The sequence below is a fragment of the Falco punctatus genome (genome assembly GCF_963210335.1).
Source record: "Falco punctatus genome assembly, chromosome: 13".
In the NCBI taxonomy this organism is placed as follows: domain Eukaryota; kingdom Metazoa; phylum Chordata; class Aves; order Falconiformes; family Falconidae; genus Falco; species Falco punctatus.
In genome coordinates this window covers 2,960,138-2,987,195 of record NC_137593.1, presented here as the reverse complement: position 1 = coordinate 2,987,195, position 27,058 = coordinate 2,960,138, and the positions used below count along the sequence as shown (strand labels likewise).

Here is a 27,058-nt window from a genome sequence, read left to right as displayed (position 1 = left end):
CCAGCAAAAGGTCCATCTCAGCAAAAGGTTTTACAGTGATCCCACCTCAGTTAAGGTTGTTTGGATCATTTTTGTTTGGAAAACTGTTGTTTTCAGTACCTGATTTGTCCCTCCTTTTTTGTGCATGGTGGTTTGAGGAGCATCGAGCAAGGAAAGGGCTTCAGCCCCTGCAGTTCCTGCAGTTCGTCTCACTGCTCAGGCGTGAATAAAATGTGAATGTCTCGTGCTTGGTTTTATTGTTTCTTATCTTATAGATAAGCAGTGGATAATTAGATCTATTTATATGGCTTTAGATTCGAGTTGGTGGATCACTTGGAGGGCACATGGAGGCAGCGTTTATGATCTTGAAGGTCACGCACCACTTTTTAGCCATATTCCTGGCAACTGGGAAGCAAGAGACTCCTTTATCCTCCGTCATTTTTCTCAGTCTTGCCTATTCCACAGGCTATAATCAAAGTTTTAGTTGCATTGCCCGAGGGGTATGTGCACAGCATGTGACATCGGAAATCAGGAGACACATGGCTGGCCTCGACAGGAGGAGCTGAGGCAGATGGGCACAGAGGACAGCTACATTAATGATAAAAACATCACATATATGCCCTGAAAACTACTGGAGACTTATTGTTTAGGATCTAAAGTCCCTGTAAGGCAAGTGGAAATGCATGGTCTATAAATGAGAAAGAAGCTGCATGCGGTGTGAGTTGCTAGTGGAGAGTAAATATAGATCTGTGGTTTTCTTTATCCCGCTTTTTGCACTGTTCTGAGTAATTCTGTTTCTTCCTGGAGATTATTGAAGCTCAAAAATACTAGCTCTTGCTTAATTATTATGTGAGTTCAAGCTTGAGCGCTGTTGAAAAGAAGATGGGAAGGGATTTTTTGAGTTGTTTTTTGTTTGTTTGTTTGTTTGTTTTTTAAATCGCTTCACCCAGGTAAGTACCGAATTTCTTGACCTGCCGTGGCTCTGAACACATTTCTGCTCAAACGGTACAGTAGACCTCTGCCCTCCGTCAGTCGGGCATCACAGGAGTGCTATTGTACACCCTCCGCTTGTGACAGGGCATCCAGACTTAGCAAAAAGCAATTGTGTGGGTTGATGGAACATCCCTCCCACACGACTAGGAATCACCTGCAAAGGCAGGACTGGTCTGAGCTGTTATTCCATTCTCAGTTCGATACCCGGGTAAAGGACAGGACATGGCTGCTTCCAACCTGGGACTGAAAGACGCTGCCAGTGCAGGGCTGATGCTCTTCACATCGGCATTTTCCCCAGCTCTTGTGGCTGAGCCTGCGAAAAGCAGGGTGTGAAGAGCTGTGCCCGCCCAGGCATGGTGCAGCCCAGCTAGCCAGGTTATTCCCTCTCTAATTAAGGTTCCTGGGGATCTTTTTCCCTGCAGCTTCACAGTGGTCCCAGCTGGTGCAGCCCACCTCCTCCTTCTGCAGCCCACCTCCAAGATGAGATTAGACCAATTTCCTATTGCACAGACTTCTGTTTAATGCCAATGAGCTGCCACAAGCCCTACCTGTGCAGGAATTAACTCAGCTTTTAGCCCTCTGGGGTTTAATGCTTTTAGGCCAAATGCTAAGAGGACAGTGTTGGTCTCTCTGAAGAGAATGATGATGGTTTTGAAGTCACCATTCCGCCAATTTTCTTCTTTTTCCCTACGGGAAACTTCACATCAGATGTGATAGAAAGCTGAGATGAGGCAGTGGAACTATCTGCTCCTCCTGCCGTGGTGGCACCACGAGGTGCCTGACGGTGCTTTTCAGGCCATGGAACAGGCTGCAAGAGACGCTGGGATAAATACCTGCAAAGGACACGGGCGGACCTTTTAGGTGAGAGAAGAGGCCCGTGTGGGATGGAGAAGCAGGTGCAGGGTCTGTGTGGAAATATTGGCGATGTGTGTGTTTGCAGGTGGGGTTATGCAGAAGTAAGCCTGCGGAGAGGCAAGGCGCTGGTCAGAGACAGGAGAGGAGCGGGAAGAGGAGAGGGATGAAGGGGTCTTCAGAGGTGGTTGCAATTAGAGAATCAAAGCAGAAAACTAGGAGAGAAGTGGTGTCTCGTCAGCCTAGAAGCAGCACTGAGCTGGCTGTGCTGGAGCCAGGGAGAGGGATGAAAGAAGCTCACTCACTGTCTGCGCTGCCACTGGAAAACGCTGCTAGGGACTCATCAGAAGCTGCTTCGATGGTGAGCCTGGGGCAGAGGCTGCGCTGGAGGAGGTGTAGTGTGGAGCTGGAGGGAAGGAAACCTCTGGCAGTGATGGCAGGCGGCACCTTCAGTGAGCTTGCAGGTGAGACAGGAACGCAGTGGTAGCCATAAAAATCATCAAGGGTAGTGATGGGGTTTTAGAGGGGCGTCACAAAGATGTGCTGTGAAAGAAAGGAGCCGGAGAAGCGTAGGGATGAGGTGATAACAAATAAAAGATGTTTCAAAAAAGGCACTGGAGTAGAAAGACAGGTCCGCAGGAGGCAGCACATGAGCAACGTTCGCACACGGGCAAATGGGGAAGCAATGGGTACGGTGTGGGAGGAGGGAGTCTCACTTGTCTGAGAGACTGTGCAAAGAGCTATGGAAAAGGTGGGGGAGGACTGGGAAAGGCAGCGGGAAGGCGTGTGTGGAAGGACAGCTGTTCAGGAGGAAGAGTCTGGGCCAGGGACTTCTGGTGTTTAAGAGTGTGAGGTGAGGGCAGGGTGGAGGTGTGATTTCTCACCAAGGGACAAGCAAAAATTCAGGGTCAAGGAGGGTGGTGAGGGGGGAGAGGAAGGGCAGCGGTTGCACGTGCTGATGGCCTGAAAGCTGTGGGGCGTGAGAGACTTGGAAAACAGAAGGAAAACTCGACAAAGAGGGAGAAAAGAAGCGTTGTGGTGAGAACCTGGTGAGATTATCTGCACCTTTTCTCTAATGGGTTAGGATGGAACGAGGGCACTGGGGGAACTTCAACCAGCTTGGGCCATCTGGAGCCCAAGAGCTCTGGTCCTCACCCTGAGCTGCCCTGCCAGCAGAGATTTGGAGCCAGGCACCAGCAGGATTTCTTGATGCCACACAGGAAGCATGAGATTTCCAGCGGCTGCAGGGTGAGCTGGATCATGCCTGGACTCTCTAATGCCTTTTAATGTATTAATCAGGTTTTGTTTGCACTCTGGTGACTTTTTTCTCGTCTCTACAAAGCAGTTATCTAAAAACTGGTAGAGCCAGTGCAGCCTTGACTTTTACAAGGTGCCTCGTCTGATACTAAACCACACCACCAATAATCTTACCTGAGTTAAGAAAGAAAAACCCAAACAACAAAAAAACCCTATCTCTGCAGCCAGTGTAGTACAGGTTTTAAATTTTCTGGTCATTTTCTTTGTAAACAGCTCAGCAGGGTATTACTCTGGCAGCTGCATCGAGGGACTAATATAACATGTGTTCTCAATTTTGGACCCTTTATGTCGGGAATTTTCCATTGTGCAATTGCATTAAATCTGAGGTGGCTGACAAGAGCACGATGTTTTCTAACTCTACACAAGGTTAAATGACTGAAATAAAAATAGATGGGAAAGAAAACAAAGTAAAATAAGTTTTCTTTCTCATGTAATGGCAGGCAGTTGCGTGAGGTCAGGGATTTAACGATAGCCCAGCCATCAGTCAGGGACCATGAAACAACTGATTCTTCCTAAATCACATTGGAAATTATCTTCTGTTTCAGACGCTCATTCTCTTTCATTCACACAGATCATATAACCAAGATGACTGTGTTCAAAGTTACCATTTTTATATAAATCGTGGTAATAATGACTGTGTTTGTGAAGCATTTTACTTTCTGACTGCCAGGGCTGTAGGATGTTATTTGAAGTATTTTCCTTACTAGGAAACATGTGATTTTTACTACGGCTTGTAGGAAAAATACATGCTGGGCTGGTGTCATGGGAAGGGGGGAAGGCAATCTGCAGAGCAGCAGGGTGGGTTTGCGTGCAGGAGGGTCGGTGGATGTACAAATGCAAATGTCAGGCCGAGACGGCAGCTCCAGGTAAAGCTGGAGCTCTGATCCTCAGAAGGAAGCGTCAGCTGGGTGGTGGCTCACGGAGCCTTGCAGCCCCGCGTGCAGCGCGTGGGTCTCTGTCCCGCAGCACTCCAGGATCCTTCCCGCGTTGGTTTTGGCTTTGTGTTCCCATCCAACAGGGCTTTCACTTTTGCGCCCATTTTACATCTCACAGGTTTTGTTTTCAACCCAAATTGCAAAGGCGAAATGTCAGACCAGCTTCAGCAGGTACCAGCCCTCTAGTCTCATGCAGGGTGTCAGCATGATGCTGCTCGAACATTTGTTAAGGAAGGCTTCATAAATGAAAGCAAGGGAGGGTGCCGTTTATTGCTGCAGTTTTCTTACTGAAGCAGAGTTTTATGGGTGTGGAGAGTTACCAGCATTTGTTCAGGCAGAGAATGAGGTGACCTCAAATGGTAAATCCCATTTTGTTCTGCTTCAGTGACCAGAGGCACCCCACTACAGTAGTTTGTATCCTCGTTATTATTTTGTTGTCTTTCTGGTTTGGATACTGGTATTCTAACTGCCGAGTCCTCCGGGGTTAGAGCGGGTCTGTGCACCAGGGTGCTGAGGCCAGACACCCTGCGTCTGCACAGGGCGGGCGCCCAGCTGGCAGTGCTCCCCCGGCACAGCCTCCCGCGCGCCCTTGGGTGCAGTCTCGTTCAGCCTGCAGAGGAGAGACTTCTCGAGCAGGCAGCTCATTACTGGCTGCCTCGGGTGATCCTGGTGGACAGGTTCCTCTGCACGTCCTGGTGTTAGGTGAGCCGTTGAGTTGTGCAGTTAGCAGGGGGTTTAGCAACGAATGGGAAACTCTATCCATTTAGGTCTGTGACGTGTCAATCAATTGTAAAAATAATACATACGTATATATGCCTGTCTTGTGAAAAAATAGCTCTAGTTTAGAGCTGTGCAAGACAGACCATTAAGTTAAAAATAAATCTTCAGGACACAGTGCATCTAAACACAAATTGTTTATTAGTGGCTATTTCATTTATACCAGTCATGGGATATTGAACTACTGACATGGGAACAGCAAAACACAGTTTTTAGCTTGGGTTCGGACAGCGGTGCAACAAGCAGCAGCTATGAGAATTCAGTTTTAAAGACACAGAGCGTAGACTTAAACCCTAATATGGCTCCCCAGGAGCAAACCAGAGGTCAGGATGCCGCTGGGGGTGGGCAGTGCAGGGATGCCCCATTGCCAGCATTTTCATTAAAACTGCATCTTTGTCCAATTAAAGCATACAAGCAACCCAGCTGTGGATGCACCTTGGTTTTTTTAATGAATAATCAGGTTTAAATTAACAACAGAGCTGAAAACTCAACCATGTGCTTTTCTGGTCTACGTGAAGGAAAAAGAAAGCAGCCATGAAGTTAATTTTATTTACTGTTGAATTGCCTTTTGTAGCAGTATTAGCAGCACTGTGCAATCTAAATTGAGTGCCAGGCACATGGCCTTTTAACGTTTGTTAGTGTGTTAAAAACTTACTTGCCATCTTTTGATTCTAAAGCATGAATGAAATTGTGACATCTGGTCCAAAGGCCGTGCAAGGAACGTTTGTAGTAGCTGGAGTTTATATGAATACAGCTCGCACTAGCTGGAAGGGGGAGATGGAGAAAAGGCATGGTCTTAATAGGTTCTGCTTTGCTCAACATTCATTCTGCTCTGCATCCATTATATGAGGAAAACAAAAACTATAGTGTTTGCACTTGAAAAATAGGCAATTTTTCCAATATTTTCCTGCCATTTTAGCTAATAAACACTATGCCTGTTTGATACTGTGGTCCATGACTAATTAGTAATTAAAAATGTCAAATGTTTTCCTTTTTGCAATAAAAAAAATTTAAAACTGACCATAGCTCTTGGGGGGATGAGGGGAGAGAGCTCTGCTTCACACACGCACGGACCACTGCAGCATGGAAACTGTTCATGGAAGCAGCAAGTGGGCTCTGGGGCCAATTTATACTTTTCATTTATTACTTTCCTTGCCCATGAAGAAAAGCCAGCTCTCAGACCGAGACTGGGAAATGTTCCTCCCACTTCAGCCCCCCTCTGACATTATTAATAGGAAATGCATTTTTCTGCTGATCATTTCTATAAAATATACACACACACCCCCCCCATATATTTGTTTTGCTTCCCATTCTCTTCTGTTTTTCCAGGTACAACTTGTTTGATCGCGCTGTTGTCAGATAAAGAGCTCACAGTGGCCAACGTTGGTGATTCGCGAGGAGTCTTGTGTGACAAGGATGGGAACGCTATCCCCTTGTCACACGATCACAAGCCCTACCAACTGAAAGAGAGGAAGAGGATTAAAAGAGCTGGTGAGTCGTAACGTTTTTGCTTTGGATTGAAGTTTCATCTTTTTTCTTCTCTGTCAATAATATAGACTTTTCCCCTGAGAGAAACTGTAAAGTACCAGACTGAGGCATCAGCAGATAAAATCTCCCATTATTAACACAGCACTTTTCAGTGGGATGTCGTGGTGCAAACAGAGAAATGGAAGCAGATTGACCTATACCTTAATGAGCCAGTGTCGAGTACGAAGAGCAGCCTTCATCTTCAACAGCCCACTGCCCGTGCCAGCCAGTTGCCTTGTGACCCCTGCAGAGAGCGAATTAATAAACAGGGGCAGCAGTGCTACAGGCTTCCTCACGCCAAACCGTATCAGCAGCCTTTATGTGAGAGACTGGGTATGAAGCTGAGTGAGGTTTAGTTCCTAAAATAAGCAGAACATAAATCTAATTCATCAAAGCTATTTTTTGTTCCCATATAGTGACTGCTCAGGAGCACGAACATGTAAATTGTAGCAGGAGTACAGGGAAAGAATATAAGAAACAGAAACCTTTCTGCAATAAATCTTTATCACTTTCATCACTTGTCAGTTTAGTGACCTCCTGGGCTAGAAGTTACATTTGGATCATCAAGTTTAATAGCCAATTCTCCGTAAATTTGTCGAAGTCTCTTTTGAACCCATTTCTGGTTTGGCTTCTGCAGCAGCAAATTGTTTGATGAAAAAAAGTTCTCCTCGTTTGTGTTAAACCTACCAATGAGCATTGCCTCCAGAGATGCATTGCCTCTCTGCCTCCAAGTCTTTCTCTATAAAGTGGAAAGAACAAGTTTCACCACACACCCCCAAGTATAAAACATTTTTAAAACCAACAGGTTATCGGTACACTCACACCAGCAGAGGTGTCGGTATGTGCACCATGTGCGCTTTGCTCTGCTGTTAGTGCCGAGGAGGCGTAAGAGCAGTGGGGATCCTTCCCGCTGCTAGGCAGAGAGCTGAGGTCACGTATGTTCCCCAAAGGAGAATAAAAAGTATACAGATCCTAAGAAGAGGGAATAAGAACATCTTGGTCTCATTTTGCTTCAAGTCTTTACTTGGGGGATGCATTAGTAAAATCTGGAGATTTGTCTGTAAAATTTTTTCCCCCTGAGGCAAGTCCAGGGCCTCTATGCAATTGTTCCCTTAGAAAAGGCCTTCACTGAGAAGAAAAAAATAACATGATTACTTCATTTGTCTAGAAGTGAGGCTTTATAACAACAACATGTAAAGTTAACCTGGATTTTTTCTGGAATTTCCAGCTTGGGAAGAAATTATTTTAATAGACAGGTAAATGTTGTAACTATCTGCAGCTAAACAAGAAATATTCTGTCTACCATAGTGACTTAACGAATTCACTTCTCTGTGACCTGCTGCCCCACTGTATTATCATGACTGATATGGCCTCATAGTGCTGTTAAAAACAAACAACCCAGTCTATACTACTGCTGGATAATTTTACAATTTGGAAAATCCCTTCTTTACATACAGTAAGCGTAAAATTGAAGCAAAGTGCTCAAACTGATTTATCAACCCTACGTTGCTACTGTGACTAACGTACCTGACTCTTTCCCACCGTCTAGATACTTTATCGTCATGCAGAGCTGAAAAAAGCGACAATAAACCCATCATTATGTTATATTTTGGTAGCTCCGACTTCACATTGCACCATCAAGCTGCACTGTCCAGTGCCCTATAGATAGTTATAAAATGACTGCACATTTGTGTTAGTAGGGTTAGATTTAATTTAAAAGTTAAACCCATATAGCCACAGTTGAGAAAATATCTTTCAAAGCTCATTCTGATAGAAATGAATTTGAGGCAGCCTGAAACAACAGCTCAAAGACAAGCGTGACTTGCCCTCTGCGTTTCAGCAGGGCGTTAACATTGGGGTGACAGGTCTAAACGAATCCATCATTTTTGGCTGCCATGCAGGATGTTAAGGAGGCTCGCTGCTTGCTGCTGTCAGCGGTCAGCGGATGCGGAATTAATTCAGTCCCGCTCTTTTCCCTGTTCCCAGCAACCACGTACAAAGTCTTAGTCAACCCACAACCAGAAAAAAAAATATTCCTTTGATCAGTCCAACAGGGCTCGAGCAGCTGTTGCACTGAAGCCTCTGCTCAGGTTTCTCATGGGCGTTGTGCAGCGCAGCGAGAAGACCCTGGTACCCAAGCTTGCAGCCAAAGGCCAAAAGGAAAGGTGGCAGCTACGAGGGCAGGGCAGCGCCCTCCATGCTGAGCCGAGGTGCCACATCCTGCGGAGTTACCTGCTCCGCAGCGTGGCTGTGTAGTTAACAGCACCGGTTACGGGAGGTTTGTCAAGACTGATTTATTTTCAACAAGAGCTGGCTGACGCACGCGCACAAGTACTGCAGTGCTGGTCGTCTCGCAGCTAAATGAGGTGGGGGTCCCACCGCTCTGACCTGTCGCTGTGGGAAAGGGAAATGCATGTCCTGTGACACAAGGACGTTGGTGTCCCTGGAAAACACAAGGAAGCTCCTGATAAGGAGCTTGAGCGATGTATATTATAGCAGTGTAGGACAGTGGCCTGGAAACCACCCTGGTTTGGGCTTGTGAAGAAGGTGGGTTGTAGAGCCACGAGGTGATTGTCACAGATAGAAACTTAAGTGATTCACCTTGAACATAATCCTCCAAGCTCAGCTCTTGCTAACATGCAAAATGTCTGTGCGGCTGCCAAAAAGCTTCTCTTTCTTTGATGCCTTTGCTTCTCCAGCAGCAGCCCGCGCTGCGGAATGTTTGCTTTTCCCTGAGCATTTTTATGTATTCTGTATGTAAGGCTTTAAAAAAGAAAATACTAGAAGTGCCAACAGACACTTCAGCAGACCACTGGAATTCAACTTGTGCCGTAGGCAGTTCCAGGTGCCATGTGAGAATGGCACCGAAAAGTCACTTTGTACACGTAAGCACAGCTTGCAAAGACTGGAGTAAGCGTGCTCAGCAACTCGGCAGCATCAGCTGTCTGCTCTGCAGGTACAGTAGCGGGTGCAGGCATTGCTCTCCTCTAATTATGTGTAAAATGTCTACTTAAAACTGCCTTTTCTTAATTGCTTTTTGCTTCCCCTGTCATTCCAATACATACAGATGATCACACTCCAGTTACTATAGTCCTAATGGCTGAGGAAAAAACCTAGAGCTGGTGAGCAGGTGGCTGTGCAACGTTCAGCCGAGGTGCCCCCAAAACCTACAGCAGCAGCTGGATGAGGTGTGTTTGAGGGAGCTGCTGTAGGCTCGCAGGTCCTTCCTTTCTTTGGCTATGGAAGGAAGCATCTTCACAACGGAGGCTCTGAACACCCAGATAAAAAGTGGTGTTTCTGCTGATTTTAACACAAACCAAGTTTCAAGCTTTTAGCAACCATGAATCAACAAATGAAATATAGTTTCACCTGAAAGCAGAAAGAATTTACAGATTAGATCAGCCAACCAGGAATGGAAACGCTATCATAAGATTTAGGTGAGTAGGAGACTGACAAATAACACATACGCTGAGGTGCAGAGCTGAAAACATCCTGATAACTACAAAGAACAAATACATTTATAAGAACACCAAAGCAGACAGCTTGCAGACACAAAAGACAACAGTTCCCCTAATTTCGTCATAGATTTTAATGTTCCATGTTAGCAATCTTTTTGTCCTCAAGTAGCTTTTCATTCACGTTCCAGTGGCAGGAATATTGCTGTGGAACAGTGCAGACAGTGGCACGCAGATGCATGCACAGGAATTGAAGGTGCCTCAGTTTCACTCTTTGACCTTGAATACTGTGCTGTTCCCTCCCTGGCACAGCCAGAGTGTGTAGCAACCCAGGGCTGCCAGCCTTAGTCATCGATTTCAGTGCAAAATGTTCTCTCGCTGTAAGTAACCCCTAAATAAAAGAATATATTTTCAACTAGAAGTAGCCTTAATCCTGGTGATGGTAAAATCAGTCAGTCAGATCCCACACTGCATCTTTCCGACTCGAAGTAAAATTTCACGATCCGTTTGTTCACAGCAGTTTTTTGGTCCTTTTTGACACCGCTCATTCAAGGCAGCTTGATGGAAGAGCCTATAAATGGTTTTGCACTTACTGCTTTGCTTTATGCCTTAAAGTGAGATGCGCGTCCTACTGCAGCGTGTTTTCAGTGTTGTTTCCTTCGTAGATCTTCTGAAACAGGGAAAATGGAAAAGGAGGTTCACTATCACAAGAACATAAAGATTTGCCTTCTCTATTTTTGTCTTAACATTGCCATGAGGCTTTCTGACCAGTAAGTTGTGTGCTGCAGGGACACCTGTGCTCAGTAAGGTGTCGGTCTCTCTGGGGGAGTAAAGCATGAAGCTGCTTCGTTTGAAAGCTGAGCTATTCATGACTTGCCTGATTCAGCTGTTTCAGTAGCACTAGCAGCCACAATCCAGCTCTTCCCCGCAGCGCTCCGAGCTTTACTTAAGCCATGTCCTGCTTTCTGAGATCGGTAACGTCTGTACGCCTCAGGATGCTGCAGGATGGAATGTTGGGGGGTTCTGGCAGGGAGCCAGGCGAATGCTCTAACTTGCAAAAGAACTGCTTTAAGTGTTGGTGTTTCTCTCCAGGTGGTTTTATCAGCTTCAATGGCTCCTGGCGCGTGCAGGGGATCCTGGCCATGTCCCGCTCGTTAGGAGATTACCCTCTGAAGAACCTGAATGTTGTCATTCCTGACCCCGATATTCTTACCTTTGACCTGGACAAACTGCAGCCAGAGTTCATGATCTTGGCGTCGGATGGTCTGTGGGATGCTTTCAGCAACGAGGAAGCTGTCCGATTCATCAAGGAACGCTTGGATGAACCACACTTCGGTGCAAAGAGTATAGTTCTACAGTCCTTTTACAGAGGATGTCCTGATAATATAACAGTGATGGTGGTGAAGTTCAGGAATAGCAGCAAAACGGAAGAACAGTAATTGCCAGCGGTTCTCTGCCTCACTCTGAACTAAAAACAAACTCTTACATTTTAAACATAGTAGAAAGCTGTAGTAAATACCATTAAGGTTCTACACAAAAGGAACAGATCCCTCTGGTCTTTGTTCTTTGCTTAACAAAAGGAGCAATACAACAAATTCATTCTGAGTGATAAGAATTACATTTGTTCACATGTACCTGTCTCCTGTGACCTTGCTGCTCCTTAGAAACTAACTGTAATCTTCCATTTCAGAATTTTCTTTACAAATCCTGTGTAGGCATTTCGTTTGATTCCATTTGATCATTTCTAACAGTCAAAGGCTCGTTCAGGTGCACGGCAGGGTCAGGGCAGTGCTGCCGCTTAAGAGCAAGTGATAGGAACGATGCTGCTTCTCACTCATCGGTGTGATTCTTCAGAATGATTCTCATGTTTCTCATCTCTTTCTGGTTTTAATCTGCAGTGATAAGGTTGTATAGGAAAAGGTTTGTGATTATTGGCCTGTTATTGATATGAAGGAGGAAGAGGAGCCAACTATTAGCCTGCTACCACAGAACTGGCTCTCTCGCTTTGTTTAACCTCACCCCCCTTAAATAAATCCCCGTCGAGCATGTGATTAGGTATAGTTATTGAATTACCTGAAGCCACATGTTTACTCAGTCTGTGCGATACTCTAATAACATTTCTTCTACGCCATATTGTATTCAAACCAACTAATGTTAAAGTTCAACAAAATACGGTGAGGTCTGACACCTTCCATAGCAAAAAATGGCTCTGACGTGATAGAAGGATGCCTGTCATTCACCGAGACCCACCCTTTACAGTGTTTTTTTGGCATGGACTTTTCACAGACGTGCAAAGAAAGGAATGCAAGATGAAATTAATTTCCTGAGTGACTGTTTGGAAAACTAATCAAAACAGGGCATTCCGCAGAGCTACCTAGATGGAAGTCAAGCCTATTAAAAGACTTCCTTGTACTGCTGCAGATTAATTTGTGGTGTTAATCCGGGGGAAGGTCACTTTAGAACCGTGTGTTGGTATAATGTATAAATCCCAGGCAGTGTCACTGCACTGTGGAGATGAAAGCTTGTGTTAGATCTACATAAAAATATGTTTAGATCTAGCTTTCAGTATTTAATTTTGGAATCTGTGACTGCTGTAAGTTTAAACAACGACCGTCTGAGTTTGCTCTACCTCTGACAGTTTAGCTGCCTGCTTCATGATCGAGAGGCAACAGCCGCGGAGCGCCAGGGCAGTGCGTGTCAGTGGGACAGAGCCAGGGCCTGAGCTGGAGGTCAGTATTTCAGATGGATGGCTTACCCCTGCCGTGTCTTACAGCTGTCCTTGGCATTCCCTCCGCTCACAGTGCGGTCCTGGCCGATCTGCTGAAGTCTCTCATCGTGAAGGTGGTGGAGGCTGTCCGCGTTTAGGTCCCGAGGTGAATCAGGGGTGCAGCGCGTTAACTAGTGTTGTCTGTTTCCTGGGTAGACGCAATATTACTTAGTTTCAAAGCCGCCTGTTTCTCATCACCCTACAGCATTTTGGGGCCAGTGGCTTGCTGATCCCTAAAATACTGTGATGCGTTGTGGTTGTGCAGAGCGGGCGTGTGTCTCTCAAGGCAAAAATGAATGAGCACAAATTTCTGCTCAAGAAGGAATGCCCATCTTAGTCTTTCCATGTTGTCCCTAGGGTATCTCTTCCCCAACAAAATTCCCTCCTTTCATCTGTTTGGAGATCGTCACAACTCTTAATTGGATCTGTTGCTATTCCCAGTGCTCTTCAGGTTGTACACATACCCTTTAGCAGCCTCTTCTCATCCCAGACTCTGGGTAGAGCCCCTTGACGCTGAGTAACAGGCAAGTGAAAAGAGGAGTACAGAAGTGTCCCGCATCCTCTGAAGCCAGCAGGCAGCCAGCCCACCACCGGTCCTTCCCCAGAGGATGGAAGATTTTGTACTTTACATCTCTTGAACTGTGCATTCGGTGAATTTTAAATGCAACTGTGCAGTTAAATTGAGCAGCTAACAGGGAATGTTAATAATTGCCGAGCGCCTCAGTTATTTTATTTTGAAAAGGTATTTGAGGTTAGAATGCTGTGAAATGAAAACCTTGTGTGATATTTTCATGGGGAGTGCTTAATCATGTACTCAGTAATGCTACAGCAGCAGTATCCAAACTGTGCTCCAGGCAGAGTTCCTGGTGCATGTCGTGTTTGCCTTTCCTCTCTCCTTCACAGATGATGTTTCCGTTGTACTGGCTTTTCTTTGGAGGGGACAGCCTGGATGTCTGTCAAAATGGCTGCCCAGGGAAAAGAAGAATTAGAGTCAGCAGCCTACAGAACTCTAAAGCCGAGGGATGCTTGTGTAGCAGAGACATCACTACTAATCCTTTGAGAAACTGGAACTGGAACAGTGGTCAGCTCCAAAAAAACCATTATAGGCTAACGCCGCTTGAGCAAAAAGCTCATGGCTGCCACTAAGGCTCCTGCAGCTCATGTTCTTGAGGTTAGCGAGCGTTGCGGGGGGTGCCCGACCTGCTGAGCACAGCTCGCCTGCCGGTTGCTCTGGCATTCGAGACAGATGGGAAAATGAGGTGGCAGGAATCCGTACGCATTCACAGACTCCTGAGGCAGCCGTGAGGAAGCAGTGGGAACGTGGCCTGCTCTGGAAGTAAGCCATGCTCGCAGGATTTGGGGAAACACATAGTGCAGTGCAATACAGAACTGTTCTGCAGACATGTCTGGAGATTTACTCCAGGACTCATTTACTCTGTCACTCACAGGCCTGTCCAGTCAGTTACTGAATCAGCCCTATTTCAAGCGTCTGCAGGTGCAACAATAGATGTTTTAGCACCTTCAATTCTCTCTGCAACACTCCCACCTTTCTAGTAGCTCTCTCCTGGCCAAAGACATTCACGCCAATGATCTCTGGTAAGGTTGTTGACTTTTGGGTTTATTATTTTAAAAAAATAGTTATAGCTACTTTAGGTTTAAAGATGAAGGACTAACGGAGATGAGAGGCTTTGTGCAGTCTTCCACATACATGCGCAGTGCCTACCTATGCTCCCTGCTAGAAGTCTTCAAAGAAGTTTTTAATGCAGATCTAAACACCTATAACTTTCCAGTCGTGCTGATTTGTGCCAAATTCTGCTGTGATACATACAGCTGCTGGATGACAAGATTAACCAATGTACATATTGCTTATGCAACCTAAACAGTCTAGGGTCTGATCCTCCACTGCCTTAATAACACGTCCTACATCTGGAAAGCACTGCCGGACACTGTAACCAGAAATACCCCACGTATGCTCGAGCCGCCTGGCAGAATGCGTCACAGCATCGGAGGGGCATCCTCGGTGCTGCTTCCCTGTTGCCTGGGCACCTCTGCACGCAAAGGGAGATGCCGTCCGGCTGAAGTGGCTTGTGCAGATCTGAGAGCTCCCTCTGGCCGTGTGTGTTCGCAGAATTTTTTGCTGCTTAAGCCCGAGTAGCTCCATTGGTGACATCTGTTCCTCAGGAGCGTCCCATGGCAGAAAAACATGAAGTTGCTGCCAAAAAGCATCTTCTATACGGTCCAATATGAAAAAATGTACCTTGTAATTAGTCATCTGATCCAGAGCTTGGAAGCGTTTGGGTTTTTCCCAGTGACGTTACAAGCTAACAGTGTAACTCACATCATGCATTTTAAAGATACTGCCATTTAGCTTTTCATTTGGCTTATGGACTGCCATTTAGTTTATCATTCTGATTATATACCAGTGGGGTGTTGGGCTTTTCACTGGTGTAACGGACGGACTGTAACCATCCCCGTTTGTAGCTGCTGGTGCAGCCGCGGGGATGCCGGGTCTGGGTCCCGGCCTGGTTAGGTGCGATCGCAGCTCCGCCTAGTGGCAGGCCTGGCCTCAGCACGTACCCACGCAGCATTCTGCGAATAGTTGCTCTCAGCCCGTGTGAAAAAAGTCATTTGAAGTCCCCGTTGTCCCTCGTGCAGTTCACGAGGAGGTGAATGCAGGCCCGTTCTCTCAGGCTGAATTTTATAGCAGTGCCAGAGCAGCGCGGGCTGAAGGCGTGCATCCGCAGGCGCAGCTACGAAACGCAGACGCTCAGATGCTAAAAAAACAGGCATGAAAGTTTGGCACACCACAGTGCGGCCCTGCGGCCCCTGCCAGCTCCCCCTCCCACGTGGGTGGCTTTGCAACCCTGGTGAATGCATTTTAAACGCTTGTTAGTGGGATCCAAATGTTTGGCAACAGCGCGGCTTACACAGAGCGCAGCGATCCAGCTTGGGAGAGTCCAGAATTCACTGGGAGTCTCGGGGGCGGCAGGAGATGCTAGTTTACTTTGTATAAATCGTACACCGCTTCTTTTGTTGCAACATCCGGCAGGAGTGGTCTGGGCATATTGATACTCTCTCGCGGGGGAGGGACAGCCGCAGACAGCATTGTGAGGCTCGCATCAGCACTGTGGTCCTACAATTTCTACAAAATTTGAAATGAATGAGCCTGTTTTACTGAATAGAACATTTAGGTAACTATAAATAAATTCCATCCAACATCATGTATTGTCCACTGACTTGTGAACACAAGGCCAGTACCAACTGCTGCTGATGTTATTACGGTATTTTACCATTTATGTAAGGGAAAATTACGTAAGTTGTCAAGTTGTTAGAATACAAAAGTTAGTACTAAAGCACTGCATCTGCTTGAGCTGACAGTGTTTCCTACATAAACACTAATGCTGCATCTTGAAAGTAAGGGAGTTTTGTTGTTCAGCTGCCTCTTAGAATATACGACATCCTTGCTTTAAATAATATTAATGTATTGCTAATGTGTCTGATACTTATTTTACACAGAGAAACATCTAGTAAGTGATTATACTAAAGGAAAAAAAACCCAAACTCACCAGCCTTTCATTTCCTGAAGTAGGTTTTTAGGCCTCCATTCCGAAAGCTGGCTGTGCACCATCGCAGGGTCAGAATTTAGAATGTCCTGCGGAAGTTGGCAGCTGTATATCCAGAGCTGCTGCCCCTCCGTGCGGTCACTATGGTGATAAATTACCTTCCTAAACCTGAGGACTCGTATCTAAAGAGATATATACAGTTAAGTTAATACTGAGTTGCAGGTTTAATCACTATTATTTATATAGTGGTGACAGTCTAAGGCTTAGGTAAGCAGCTGTTTTACATATAGTTTTCCTTTAGGTAAGTTAAAGTTGTAGGTATCAGGTGTCTCTGGTTATATATGATAGTCTAGATGCTCTGTCAAGCAAAACGTGTGCGGCCAAAGCAGCCGAAGCCTATCTAAAACCATAGATAGATGCTCACAACAAGAGCAGTTCTTGAGTAAAGTTTTGAAATCCACTTTCGTGAGCAGCTCAGCTCCTGTGTCTGGTCTGCTCAGTCTTAAGGAAGAATTCCAATTAGTTGAGCAATAGGGAAATAAAGCACTTTTTTCTGCATTTAAATGGCCAACCCTCTATTCTTTTAAGCCTTTGGAAATGTGTTAGTACTTCTAGCAATGTGGATGCTCAGATCTACTTCAGCCTTTATTCCACCAAGTTAATTAAATTAATAACCAGTTACAACATTTTAGGAATCTAAATGCAGAACTATCAAACCCTGCTCTCCGGGAATTCATGCGCTGTATTCAGGGGTGTGAGAGCAATTCAGATGAAACCGTACTTGATCTGCACTTACTTGATCCGCACTTGCTTTAATCCTGGTAGGAATGAGAGTCCTGGAGCCCAGCTGTGTGGGCTGGCAGTGGGACACCTGCTCAGCATCCCACACGTCGGTGCCGGTGCCACCACGCTGCTGCCGCCCCGGGAAGGCAGGCAGGCTCCGTGCCAGGCTGCTCCCGCGCCCCTGCACCCCGCTGGCTCCAGCTGTTCTTGATGGCCAGAGGCTCCCACAACACAACTGCCGAAGTCCATGTGTCATTTTTAAATTTCTTCCTTCTGGAAAGACAAATTTAGTTATGTTGAAAACATGATTCGTTTGGGAAAAGTTCTTTAGAGCTAGTTCCACTCTCTAGTGAATCACTCGCTGCTCCTTGGTACATCGTTCCTGTGCATGTAAGCTAGGTACAGAATGTAAGCGGTGGTTAGCCATGCTGGATTTACAAATGAAATCAACTCTTTAAAAAGTTCAAACCGTCACGTAACTTAACTACAAAGTTGTTAGTAGCGGGGTGTGGAAAAACAACTTTAAAATACGTACTGTGTGAATGTTACACTGAGCGGCTATAAAACCGCTTTTACACAGGGTATTGGGAAACACTCCCTGAGAAACACTCGAGACAGTCATTTCGAGAATGAACTGCACGTTTGGAACTCTGCAAGGGCAGGTCAGAGCTTCGTTAACAAAAATCCTACACAACACACCAGATAACAAAGCGCAATGTTTAGGCAATCCATCTTGGTTAAGGACAGCTTCCATTTAGTAGGAGGCGGCTGTATTATTGTAGATAAGAGCCTCTTCAGGCTTGTTTGTAACATTTTTTTCACTCAAAGCCAGAAATGTTTTTAAGATTTTATCTTTATTGCAAGCTCAGGGGACACTGCACTTTACTCCTAGGTGGAGGACCACCGCAGGCAAAGCATTACTGAGAGAAGCAGCTAGGAGTTTGGGCTGAGCCCCATCCCAGCCGGGGCGGCCGTGACACCCTCACACTGTAAAAACCCCACTCATTCAGATTATTTGGATTAATGTGGTCTGGAAAATGAACACACTGCGCAGCAGCTGTCAGAAGGCTAGAGGTAAACAGAGCTCCGGTATGTAAACCATCCCAAGGGAGGTCACTTCGGGTAAATTTTATACTTTTCAGTCCTTATTTTATAGGAGGAAAACTAAGTCCCGGAGTCCCACAAGGGCAGGTGAGACAAACGGTGCTGTACCACAGGTAGTACCTCCTCATCTGAGTTGCAGGTCGATACCACCTTTAGCGAAGCATCACGTAACAGCAGCGTTTCGGAGACAGGCTATGCTCTCTTTAGTCCTGTGAAAGGAAGTGGCTTTAGGATTTTTAGAAACCCAATATATAAATAGAGGAGGGGGGAGGGGGTTGTGTTGGTTTTACAATTTTAGGTTTCTTTAAAATGTGGACTCAACTACACACAAAAAAACCCACCACCAAACCCAACCATCTGCTTAGCTTCAGTTTAACTTGGTTTTCTTCCCCTCCTACATGGAGTACTTGCATTTGGATACGGTTTACAGCTCAATATGTAACATACAGTAACTGCATTAAAACCTGGCAAGCCTAATTTAACAGAGAGTGCAGAAAGTGTGACATCTCCTTCCCTACCACCTCGACCTTAGGTGAACTGTAAAGTACTTCCTGAACAACCAAAATGGTATACACGCTACTCAGACAAAAATGGAGATGAACAAACATTTTAGGAATACGGAGCAAAGTTCTGCCTCCCAAACTTCTTCAACATACCTAACGTAACCCAGGGACACCTATCAGGAACTCAGCATCGCTTGGTTAACAACCTTCAATCAGTTTTTAGTTTAAATTTGAAAGAAATGTGATAAAAATTACATTATTTATTGTGCATCCAGGCATTCATGAGTTACTCGCAATGAACTTCCACTGGAAGGCTTTAGTAGTGACTAGAAAACATAAGGCAAAACTTAGGAAAATACTCCAAACAGTCTGTGTCCTCTTAATAGCGAACTGATCATAGAGAATAATGCCCTGAATTGGCAGCACGTACTGCTTCATGGTTCATTTTGAGCTTGCCTGTTCTCGAATGCACACAAACATTTACGCATTTGACGTTTTAACTCTTCCGAAGTGACATACAGGCAGCACAGGCGTGACATTTCACATTGTAAACCTCTTTTGCTGCCCACCCAGCAGTGGTTTCCCAACATCTTCGACTGATGGATTATTATTAGGCTTTGCAAGTCAGAGCGCCCCATTTTCATACCCACATCACAAGTGCTTGGGATTCTGATTTAATACAGATTTCCGAACCACCTGCCTGCACGACAAAAGGAGCCTTAGGATTTGGAAAAATCTTAGCCAGTGGTTTAAACTTCATTTTTAGTACAATATTGTAGGCAGATGCTATACAATTTGGGCCCACCGCTGACTTAAATGTTTATATTAGTTCACAGTTTTAAGCTTTTTTTTACCTCTTGCATGGCTGCAGACACTAGAAACTTTCCTGATACTTGCTTTAAGTGGAAACATTAGCTTAGTTATGAATTTTTATGGTCTTTTAAGCAATAATAAGGTCAGACTCAAATACAAACCAGATTTGGAAATTAGGGTTTTGTAAAAAAAAACCAGAACAGGTGCAGGCATATTTTCCAATGTAAATTTCTTGCAGAATTGATGTCACTTTAGGTTAAATTTCAGGTGGCATAAACAGATCACTGTGTATAAACCTGCATTTGTGAAAGCAAAAGCCTTGTAATCTACAATCAGTAGTATTGTTCTGGGGCACAAATATAAAAAATACCGTGCTTGGTGACAGTTGCATTTTTAGTGCGGCCATGCACAGCCAGTTCTCTTGATACTCGTTTCGTACTCTCTCAACAGGAGCACTGTCTGCTTTATCTATCCAGTTTCTGAAGATTGCGTAGTCTTTCACAATTACTTTTTTTTTTTTTTGAAAAAGCAATACAATGTGTGCTGTAGTATCAGTGTTCTCATGACAAACTATTTATTTCTAAACATTTAACATGGCAGGTTTATAAAAAAAATGGAGGGTTTTTTTTTTAGGTGTATAAACAATCAAAGAACAAGTTAAACACTTCTCACAGAGCTCTCAGGATCTGACCACAGTACAATCAAACAACAGATCCGAAACCCATAGGAACGGCTGCAGTTCTACCTGTTTCTAGAAATACAATAGCATTCTTCCCTCAGTTATGCAATACTGTATCTTTAGCTATTTAGTTTAACAAAAGAAATCTATTTTTGGAAAACTTTGACCTTCTTAACATAAATTCTTAGAACACTGACATCTGAAATACTTGTCTAGAGAGTATTGTCCCCAAGACCTCATTTTTATATCTAAAAAAAAATAACACATCCTATTATTCCATCAAAAAACATGTGCAGTTGTTGAAAAGATAGCGAGATTCAGTACCAACCATAATCACAATGTAACAAAAAAACTGGTGAAACCTCCAACTTGGTACTAGAGGTTTCTGCACCTCTTCTAATTTGTCTCTAAGAGACTATCTGAAAGACAGCCAAATGTAAATACATCATAACATCTTAGCTGTAGTACAAATAAGGTGGCAGTGCTCTGTCATTCTAGGTGTACAGGATGTTGCCTTCACTGTGTAGTGGGTGTGTCAAGAATAATTATGTTAATGCAATTGCAAATTCTGTATTGTTGTCTATTAGAAGTGTGAACTACTGAAAACTTGGCCTTGCTGATACGAATAAAGTGATTCAAAAACCTGTCTTTACAGATGTAGTAGAGCTTGTCTTCTTTAAGAAATACAAATCTTGGTATTTCTTACTTTTTTGATTCAAAAATTTGAAGAAAGAAAACTATTTTAGAAACAGATATAAAGTCACTGTATAAATGTTTTAATCTTCCCTGTGTGGTTCCAAAGCTCTGGGGATGCATCAGTACACACACATGTCTGCTTTTACAGATGTGGGTTTTGATTATCCCGATGTACTAGAGATGTCTAGTCATTAAACTGCACATGAACTCGCCTGCATCTAGCCCTCCAGAGTCTGCACACATTGTCAAAGCCACCAAAGCCGTTCTATTTTATATGTATATAAATATAGCTAGAAATACACACACACAGTGCATCACATTTTTGGAACTTCCCATCAGCTCCTGCAGACCCCACAAAATCCACAGGCTTGTAACATTCTCAGAGCAACTACGGAGGCAATACGTGTAAATAAGAAGGTGCAACGCGCCCAGAAGGATTACTGAGGTGATGCATTGAAAGGCTGCCGTGGTTTAACCCCAGCTGGTAACCAAGCACTGCCGCTCACTCCCTCCTCAGCCCGAGGGATGGAGTTGGAAAGGAATGCAAAACTCAGGGGTTGAGGTAAGAACAATTTAGGAGGTAAAGCAAAAGCTGCGCACGCAAGCAAAGCAAGGAATTCATTCACCACCTCCCATGGGCAGGCAGGCGTTCAGCCATCCCCAGGAAAGCCGGGCTCCGTCACGCGTAACCGTTACTCGGGAAGACAAACACCATAATGCTGGATGTCCCGTGCCTCTTCCTCCTTCTCCCCCAGCTGTACGTGCTGAGCGTGACGCCATATGGTCTGGGGTACCCTGGGGTCAGGGGTGTCAGCTGTCCCGGCCGGGTCCCCCCAGCTCCCAGCGCCCCCCAGCCCTCTCACTGGCAGGGCCCCAGAAACTGAAAGGTCCTTGACTCAGTATAAACATCACCCAGCAACAACCAGAAACATCAGCACGCTGTCAACACCGCTGTCACACCAAACCCAAACCACAGCGCTGCACCAGCTATAGAGAAGGAAATTAACTCTCTCCCAGCTGAAACCAGGACAAAGAAGGTTGTTCTAAGTTCCATGCTAGGCAGAGAACAAATACTTGGGAGTGGCAAAGGATTATGCAGTTGCAAAAAAAAAGATTAAAAAAAAATCAAAGTAGGAATTTGGGAAGCACCATCAAAGCCAGTTTCTTGGCATAAACATTGTTCCTCAGTGACATTTTATACATTCCAAAAGATTCATGTAGAAATCCCATGGTTACAGCACACCACATGGAGAAGCACCACAGGAAGACGGGGAGAGTATTCCGCAGTATCCTGCACGTGTGGGAGACAGACATGGAAAAGTTCTTTCTGAATTCCTAATATTTTTATTTAAGAATATTAAAATGTCCCAAAGGAACGCTGCCATTGCAGCTTTGCCCCGGCAGCACAGCCCTCCTTCAGCTAAAGTCATCTCTTTAGCTCTGGTTTTGTGCTGCCCTGTACTTCTAATGGTTTTACACCGAATAGTTTTAAGTTCATACATGATCACAGAATCAAAGGCAAGTAACTGAAGTGTTTGATGACAAATCCTGCCAAAACTGGACTATTTCACTTGATGTAAGGCCATGCACCACAATCAGATCTCTATACTTACAAATATGAAAATTAATTTTATAAAGAAAGAATTGTTGTTTACCTTCTGGAATAGTGATGTTCACTTTAAGTATATTTAAACAAATTCCAACATCGAATAGGTTTGACATGACTCATCATTTCATAAATCCTCAGAGCCAGTTTTCCATGCAATATATAACCCAACCCACTGCAATACGAAGGATATACACCGAATATCCATTCAGGTTGTGAGATGTACATTTTTTTGTGAAAGCCCCTGTAGGCAAAGTTATCTGTAAGAGGATAACCAGTAAAAACACTTTCTGAGGAATTCAGCTTCAGAAGAAATTTTACCAGGTTAGCAGTGTTGATGAAGACATCGGCATCGGTCTTCATGAGGAATCTAGCATTTGAACAGCACTCACTGACCCACCGAAACGCCATGATCGTTTTCAAGGTGAGATTGTCATAAGTGTCCATAAAATCCTGGCAAATTATGTCACCATAGAGGATGCTTTCATCTTCTACCGACAGTGCTGTAGGATTGTCTTCTCTTTGAGTATCCTGTCCTAGTAAGAACAGGGTCAGAATTCAATGTCCCCACCAGAAGTTCTGAGATGCCCATGTTATCCGGATGGCCTGCCTTGACTTCACATCCTTAGGACTTGAAGACACCAAGATGACTAGAAGTGGATTTACATCTTTGCATTTCAAGCGCTCCCGCAGTGTGAAAAGGTACTGTTGCTTGTAAATCGGTTCATATTCATAGAAATACGTAAGGTTTGTATGCTCAATTACAGTGTTGGAAAAATAAGCTAGGTACCACATTGTAAGGACAGGAAATACAAGGAGAAACAAAAAAATCCATTTTAACAGTCTCATATACATGATACTAACTGGAACTGGGCAGCAACTAATTTGCAGAAACAGTCAGTGACTTCAAAACCTGTACCACAAGTCCTGAAGTGTGTTTCTTGCTGAAAAAAAGAAATGAAACAGTAGTGTTCAGAATGCTGTTATTCAAATACGGCGTTTTTCTTGTCTTGCCTGAAGTGTCAGTTGAAAGCATGCTGTAATATAATGGAAGGCGAATCCGAGACTGTGGTCCAGCATTACCTGTACACCAGAAATCACTGTTGTATCCCAGAAATGAGTATGAGCAGAACACCAAGCTGCTACTGAGGATGGTATGGATTGAAACCCATAGCTTTCACCCTGGAAATGTGAAACCCTTACATAAACCTGATCACAAAAGAGCACACGTCAAGCACTGTGATCACAGAGATCTCAGCATGTTGTCAACTCAATTAAATCTTGGGGAAGGAATACCATGTGCAAAATCTAATGGCTACAAAGTGCTCAGCAAATTGATGTTCAGAAGCTTCCAGAATTTGTATAGAAAGGAAGTCCTACTAGTTTTTATAAGCTGGGTCAAATCAGCCAAGCAAGCAGGTAAAAAGAGAAGCACAAGTATTTCATCCCTCATTTAAGGGTTCAGCAGCTGCTTGTTCTGAATTGACTGAATAGGTGATGGGGGGAGAGAGAAAATCAGCTTCCTTACGAACAGTGTCAGAGCTGCAGTCACACGAACACAAACCTGTCTTGACAGACAGACTGAGCTCTGACACTGCCCAAAGAAGTGGCTGCTCCCACAACACGCAACATTATACAGCAATCAATTATTATCTAATATGTGCTTATTAAATCAAGTGATTTAAGAAGGGGGCTTTGCAACCAACTTTGTCATAGCAGCTTTACAGTTGATGTAATGGGAGCAGCAGGGAATCCACTGCAGTAGACGAGCTTCAAATCTTAAAGGAGTTTTGTGAATTCTTCTGATATTTTCCATTTAAGCAAACAAGACACTACCAAATCCTCCTGCTACTTCCACCTATTTAAGTTTTAAAGAAGGGATCCTATCTGCCTTATTTTCATTAAAAAGCCTACCCCCATCTGCCAGTGCATGAAAACACAACAGATTCGCTCAGCTCCATCAGGCACGCCACACAAACCAAAAATGGCAATCAGCACAAGAGATGAAGACAAACTAAAGCATTTTTCAATTAAAGCCACACATCTTGCTCTGGAGTCCGATCTACATGTGCAAGTACTTACACAGCCACATAGAGTCCATGCTCAAGACATCGCTGCAATGGCAGGACTAGATATTCAAATCAATACAACTTTTTAATATAAATTTAAATATAAAATCTCAGTCCCATACCCTCCATTTAGCAGTCCTTACCTTTACCGTATTTCTTTAAAACTACATACACTGTGAACATATATTAGACAAGCCAAAATAACTACAATGTCTTACTGTGGGAGTTCCAAATGATTTCTAATGTTTGCAGTAATAATATTTACCCTACACTGTGAAGTATCCACAAAGACATAGTAAGGATGGTGGAAGGTTCAATTTCACAGCACAGTTAATTACTATTTACCTTATCTTCAAAAAGATCACTGCAGGGCTTGTAAATGTTTTATATTAAAAAAAAACAGATCCAAACCCCAACACAGCACACTAGAATTCAGGTGAATTTGATTTGCCAGAGCCCACCTGCCTTGTATTTCTGGGTATAATTTGACTTTATATTAATGAACATTTAAAGGAAGCATTTGGAGTGCAATTCACCAGCAATGCATAGCACATCACTTAAACTGTATTAAAGCAATTTTATACAAATAGCTGTTTAAATAGAAGAATCTCAGATAGATTCCTTTTAAAGCTGCATTACTTCAAAAATACCGAGGGGCTAACAGGAGTCAATCCTTCATTAAAGGTACCTCACATAACTGCAAATGAACAAGCTGAGGTTTGGTAAGAACTTCCCAAAATGACCAGTGTCCTAGCTTATAAAAACACAGAACCACAGAAGCTTTACGTTGGTTCACTTCTTTTTCTCCAAAGGGATTAAACACATGCAAGTAAAATCACGATTCTGTGACTAAAACAGAATAGAAGTTTGGAGTGCAAAGGAAACTAGCATCGGGACTATTCCAACTGCATTTACAAAAGTCAATTATAACTGTAAACAAATTTAGATTTGCCAATCTCATATTTACTTTCCGGCTTTATAGAAGAAACTGGAAGAAACTAACCTAAATCATGTATCAGTGCTTACGTATTTCATTTTATATAAATAACATTTCTCAAAGTTTGATGATCAATTTAAAGTAAAAGCATATAAAACTTTGATCAGTTCTTGACCACCTAATGGAACAAAAATCTGATTGTAAGTATTTTGATTATTTATGGACACAAAAGCCTGATTATGTGACACTATGAACAACAGATTTGGAGGCCAGTGCCTGATCTGCTAGGTAATGAAAAAATAAATCATTAATTCAGGTCCTTTGTCCACACTATGCAATACACAATCTTAAATCCTTATGACAAGGCTGCACCACAGGGCATCCAGGACATGCACTGCAAAAAGCTGGTTTGCTGTACGACTCCTGAGGAGCTAGGAAGTCCAGACCCTGCTGGTCTCTTCCCTAAGGTCCCACTGCTCCAGTGGTACACTAAACTGTTTGTCAGATGGTGTAAGTTCGCCAAGACACAGCCTTTATAATGGTCACAGGGTAGAAACGACACTCCCCAAAACATGAGACATTTCCGCAGCGCTGACCATTCAAAATACAGGCAGCCATCCTCCAACATTAAGCGCAAACACACACAGAAAAGGGCAAACCAGGGCTGACAGCCTAACCACAGCCCTTGGCACGAAAACCTCCATTCTATTTCAAATGCCTAAAACAAAGTAACGATGTTGAAGACGTGAGGTCTGCAAGTTTTGCTGGCACCTCTGCTTGGAAGTAGTGCAGTTGCAGACCTTCCAGGACAGGTTCTCCACCACTTCCAGGCTCTCCCTGTGGGCAGTTTTTGCCTTCCAGTTGCAGCAGGGCAGCAGGTCAAGAACTGCTCCTTTCAGGGGAACACTTTCATTTGCTTCCAAGCTCACAGCTTGCTGGCACATGACACGACCGATTTGGAGATTATGCTGACAGATAAAATCGATTGACTTTAAAACAAATGTAAGAAAACCTGTACTGTGTATGTGCTGTAGCGAGTTTCGATACATTTCCCTCACTCCGCTGCAGCCAGGCAGCGCTGAGGGCAGGCATTCCTCACAGGGAAAGGGTGGCAAATTCCCACATGCGTTAAAGTCTAATAATTACCATAACCAATGGATATCCCTGTGTAAAGTTTTAAAAAAGTCCATATTTATAATGTTAGATGTACATAAAAATATTTATTTGTTTATTAGCTACTAGCAGAAATAATCTGGAAGCATTGCATTGTTCCTGGCTTCTTGTTTTCTTTATAGGGCTTAGGACCAACAAAAACTAGAGGAATTTCTGCAAGATCCTGGTGTACGACGATCTAATCTTAGAATTTATTTGAAATAGCCTTTAACGATGACTTACTCTCACTTCAAATCGCCCAAGCAACCGTCATTCTCCGTTCTAGGCAACTTGTCGCCGCGCACACGCGGTCCCGGCCCGCAAGGCAGAACGGGCTCTGCGGGAAACCTGCCGCGCTCTGCGGGAACCGCACAGACACTCGAAGCGATGTAACGGTTCCTGTGCCGGAACGGGAACGCGGGGCGGGAGCGGGGCGGGAGCGGGGCGCCCCCGCCGCCTCAGCCGCCTCAGCCGCCCTCTCGCGCCAAATGGCGGCGCCCCCGCGCGCCCTGCCGGCCTCGCGCGCCCCGCCGCGAGGAGCCGCGACGTCC

The 27,058-nt window shown here is 44.4% G+C and overlaps 2 protein-coding genes across 3 annotated transcripts in view; one reads left to right on the top strand and one right to left on the bottom strand.

Moving 5' to 3' along the window:
* PPM1L (protein phosphatase, Mg2+/Mn2+ dependent 1L) overlaps window positions 1-20,701 on the top strand; it is a 108,561-nt gene extending 87,860 nt beyond the window's left edge. Inside the window, exons 3-5 of one of the 2 annotated variants that reach the window (XR_013931691.1) lie at window positions 6,183-6,344; window positions 10,928-11,719; window positions 12,662-20,701. Coding sequence is in view for 1 of the 2 variants with exons in the window: in XM_080409554.1 (XP_080265680.1) it covers window positions 6,183-6,344; window positions 10,928-11,274 (509 nt within the window). In the remaining variant the exon portion in view is untranslated. Of the gene's footprint in view, window positions 1-6,182; window positions 6,345-10,927 lie in introns of both variants that reach the window. The other variant, XM_080409554.1, reaches the window with a different exon arrangement.
* Window positions 11,933-26,281, bottom strand: B3GALNT1 (beta-1,3-N-acetylgalactosaminyltransferase 1 (Globoside blood group)). Its single transcript, XM_080409555.1, is given in 4 exon segments — window positions 11,933-17,221; window positions 21,456-22,448; window positions 22,450-22,907; window positions 22,911-26,281. Coding segments are annotated over 3 exon segments (945 nt in total). The 5' UTR covers window positions 23,205-26,281; the 3' UTR covers window positions 11,933-17,221; window positions 21,456-22,255.
* Window positions 26,282-27,058: the final 777 nt, after the last annotated feature.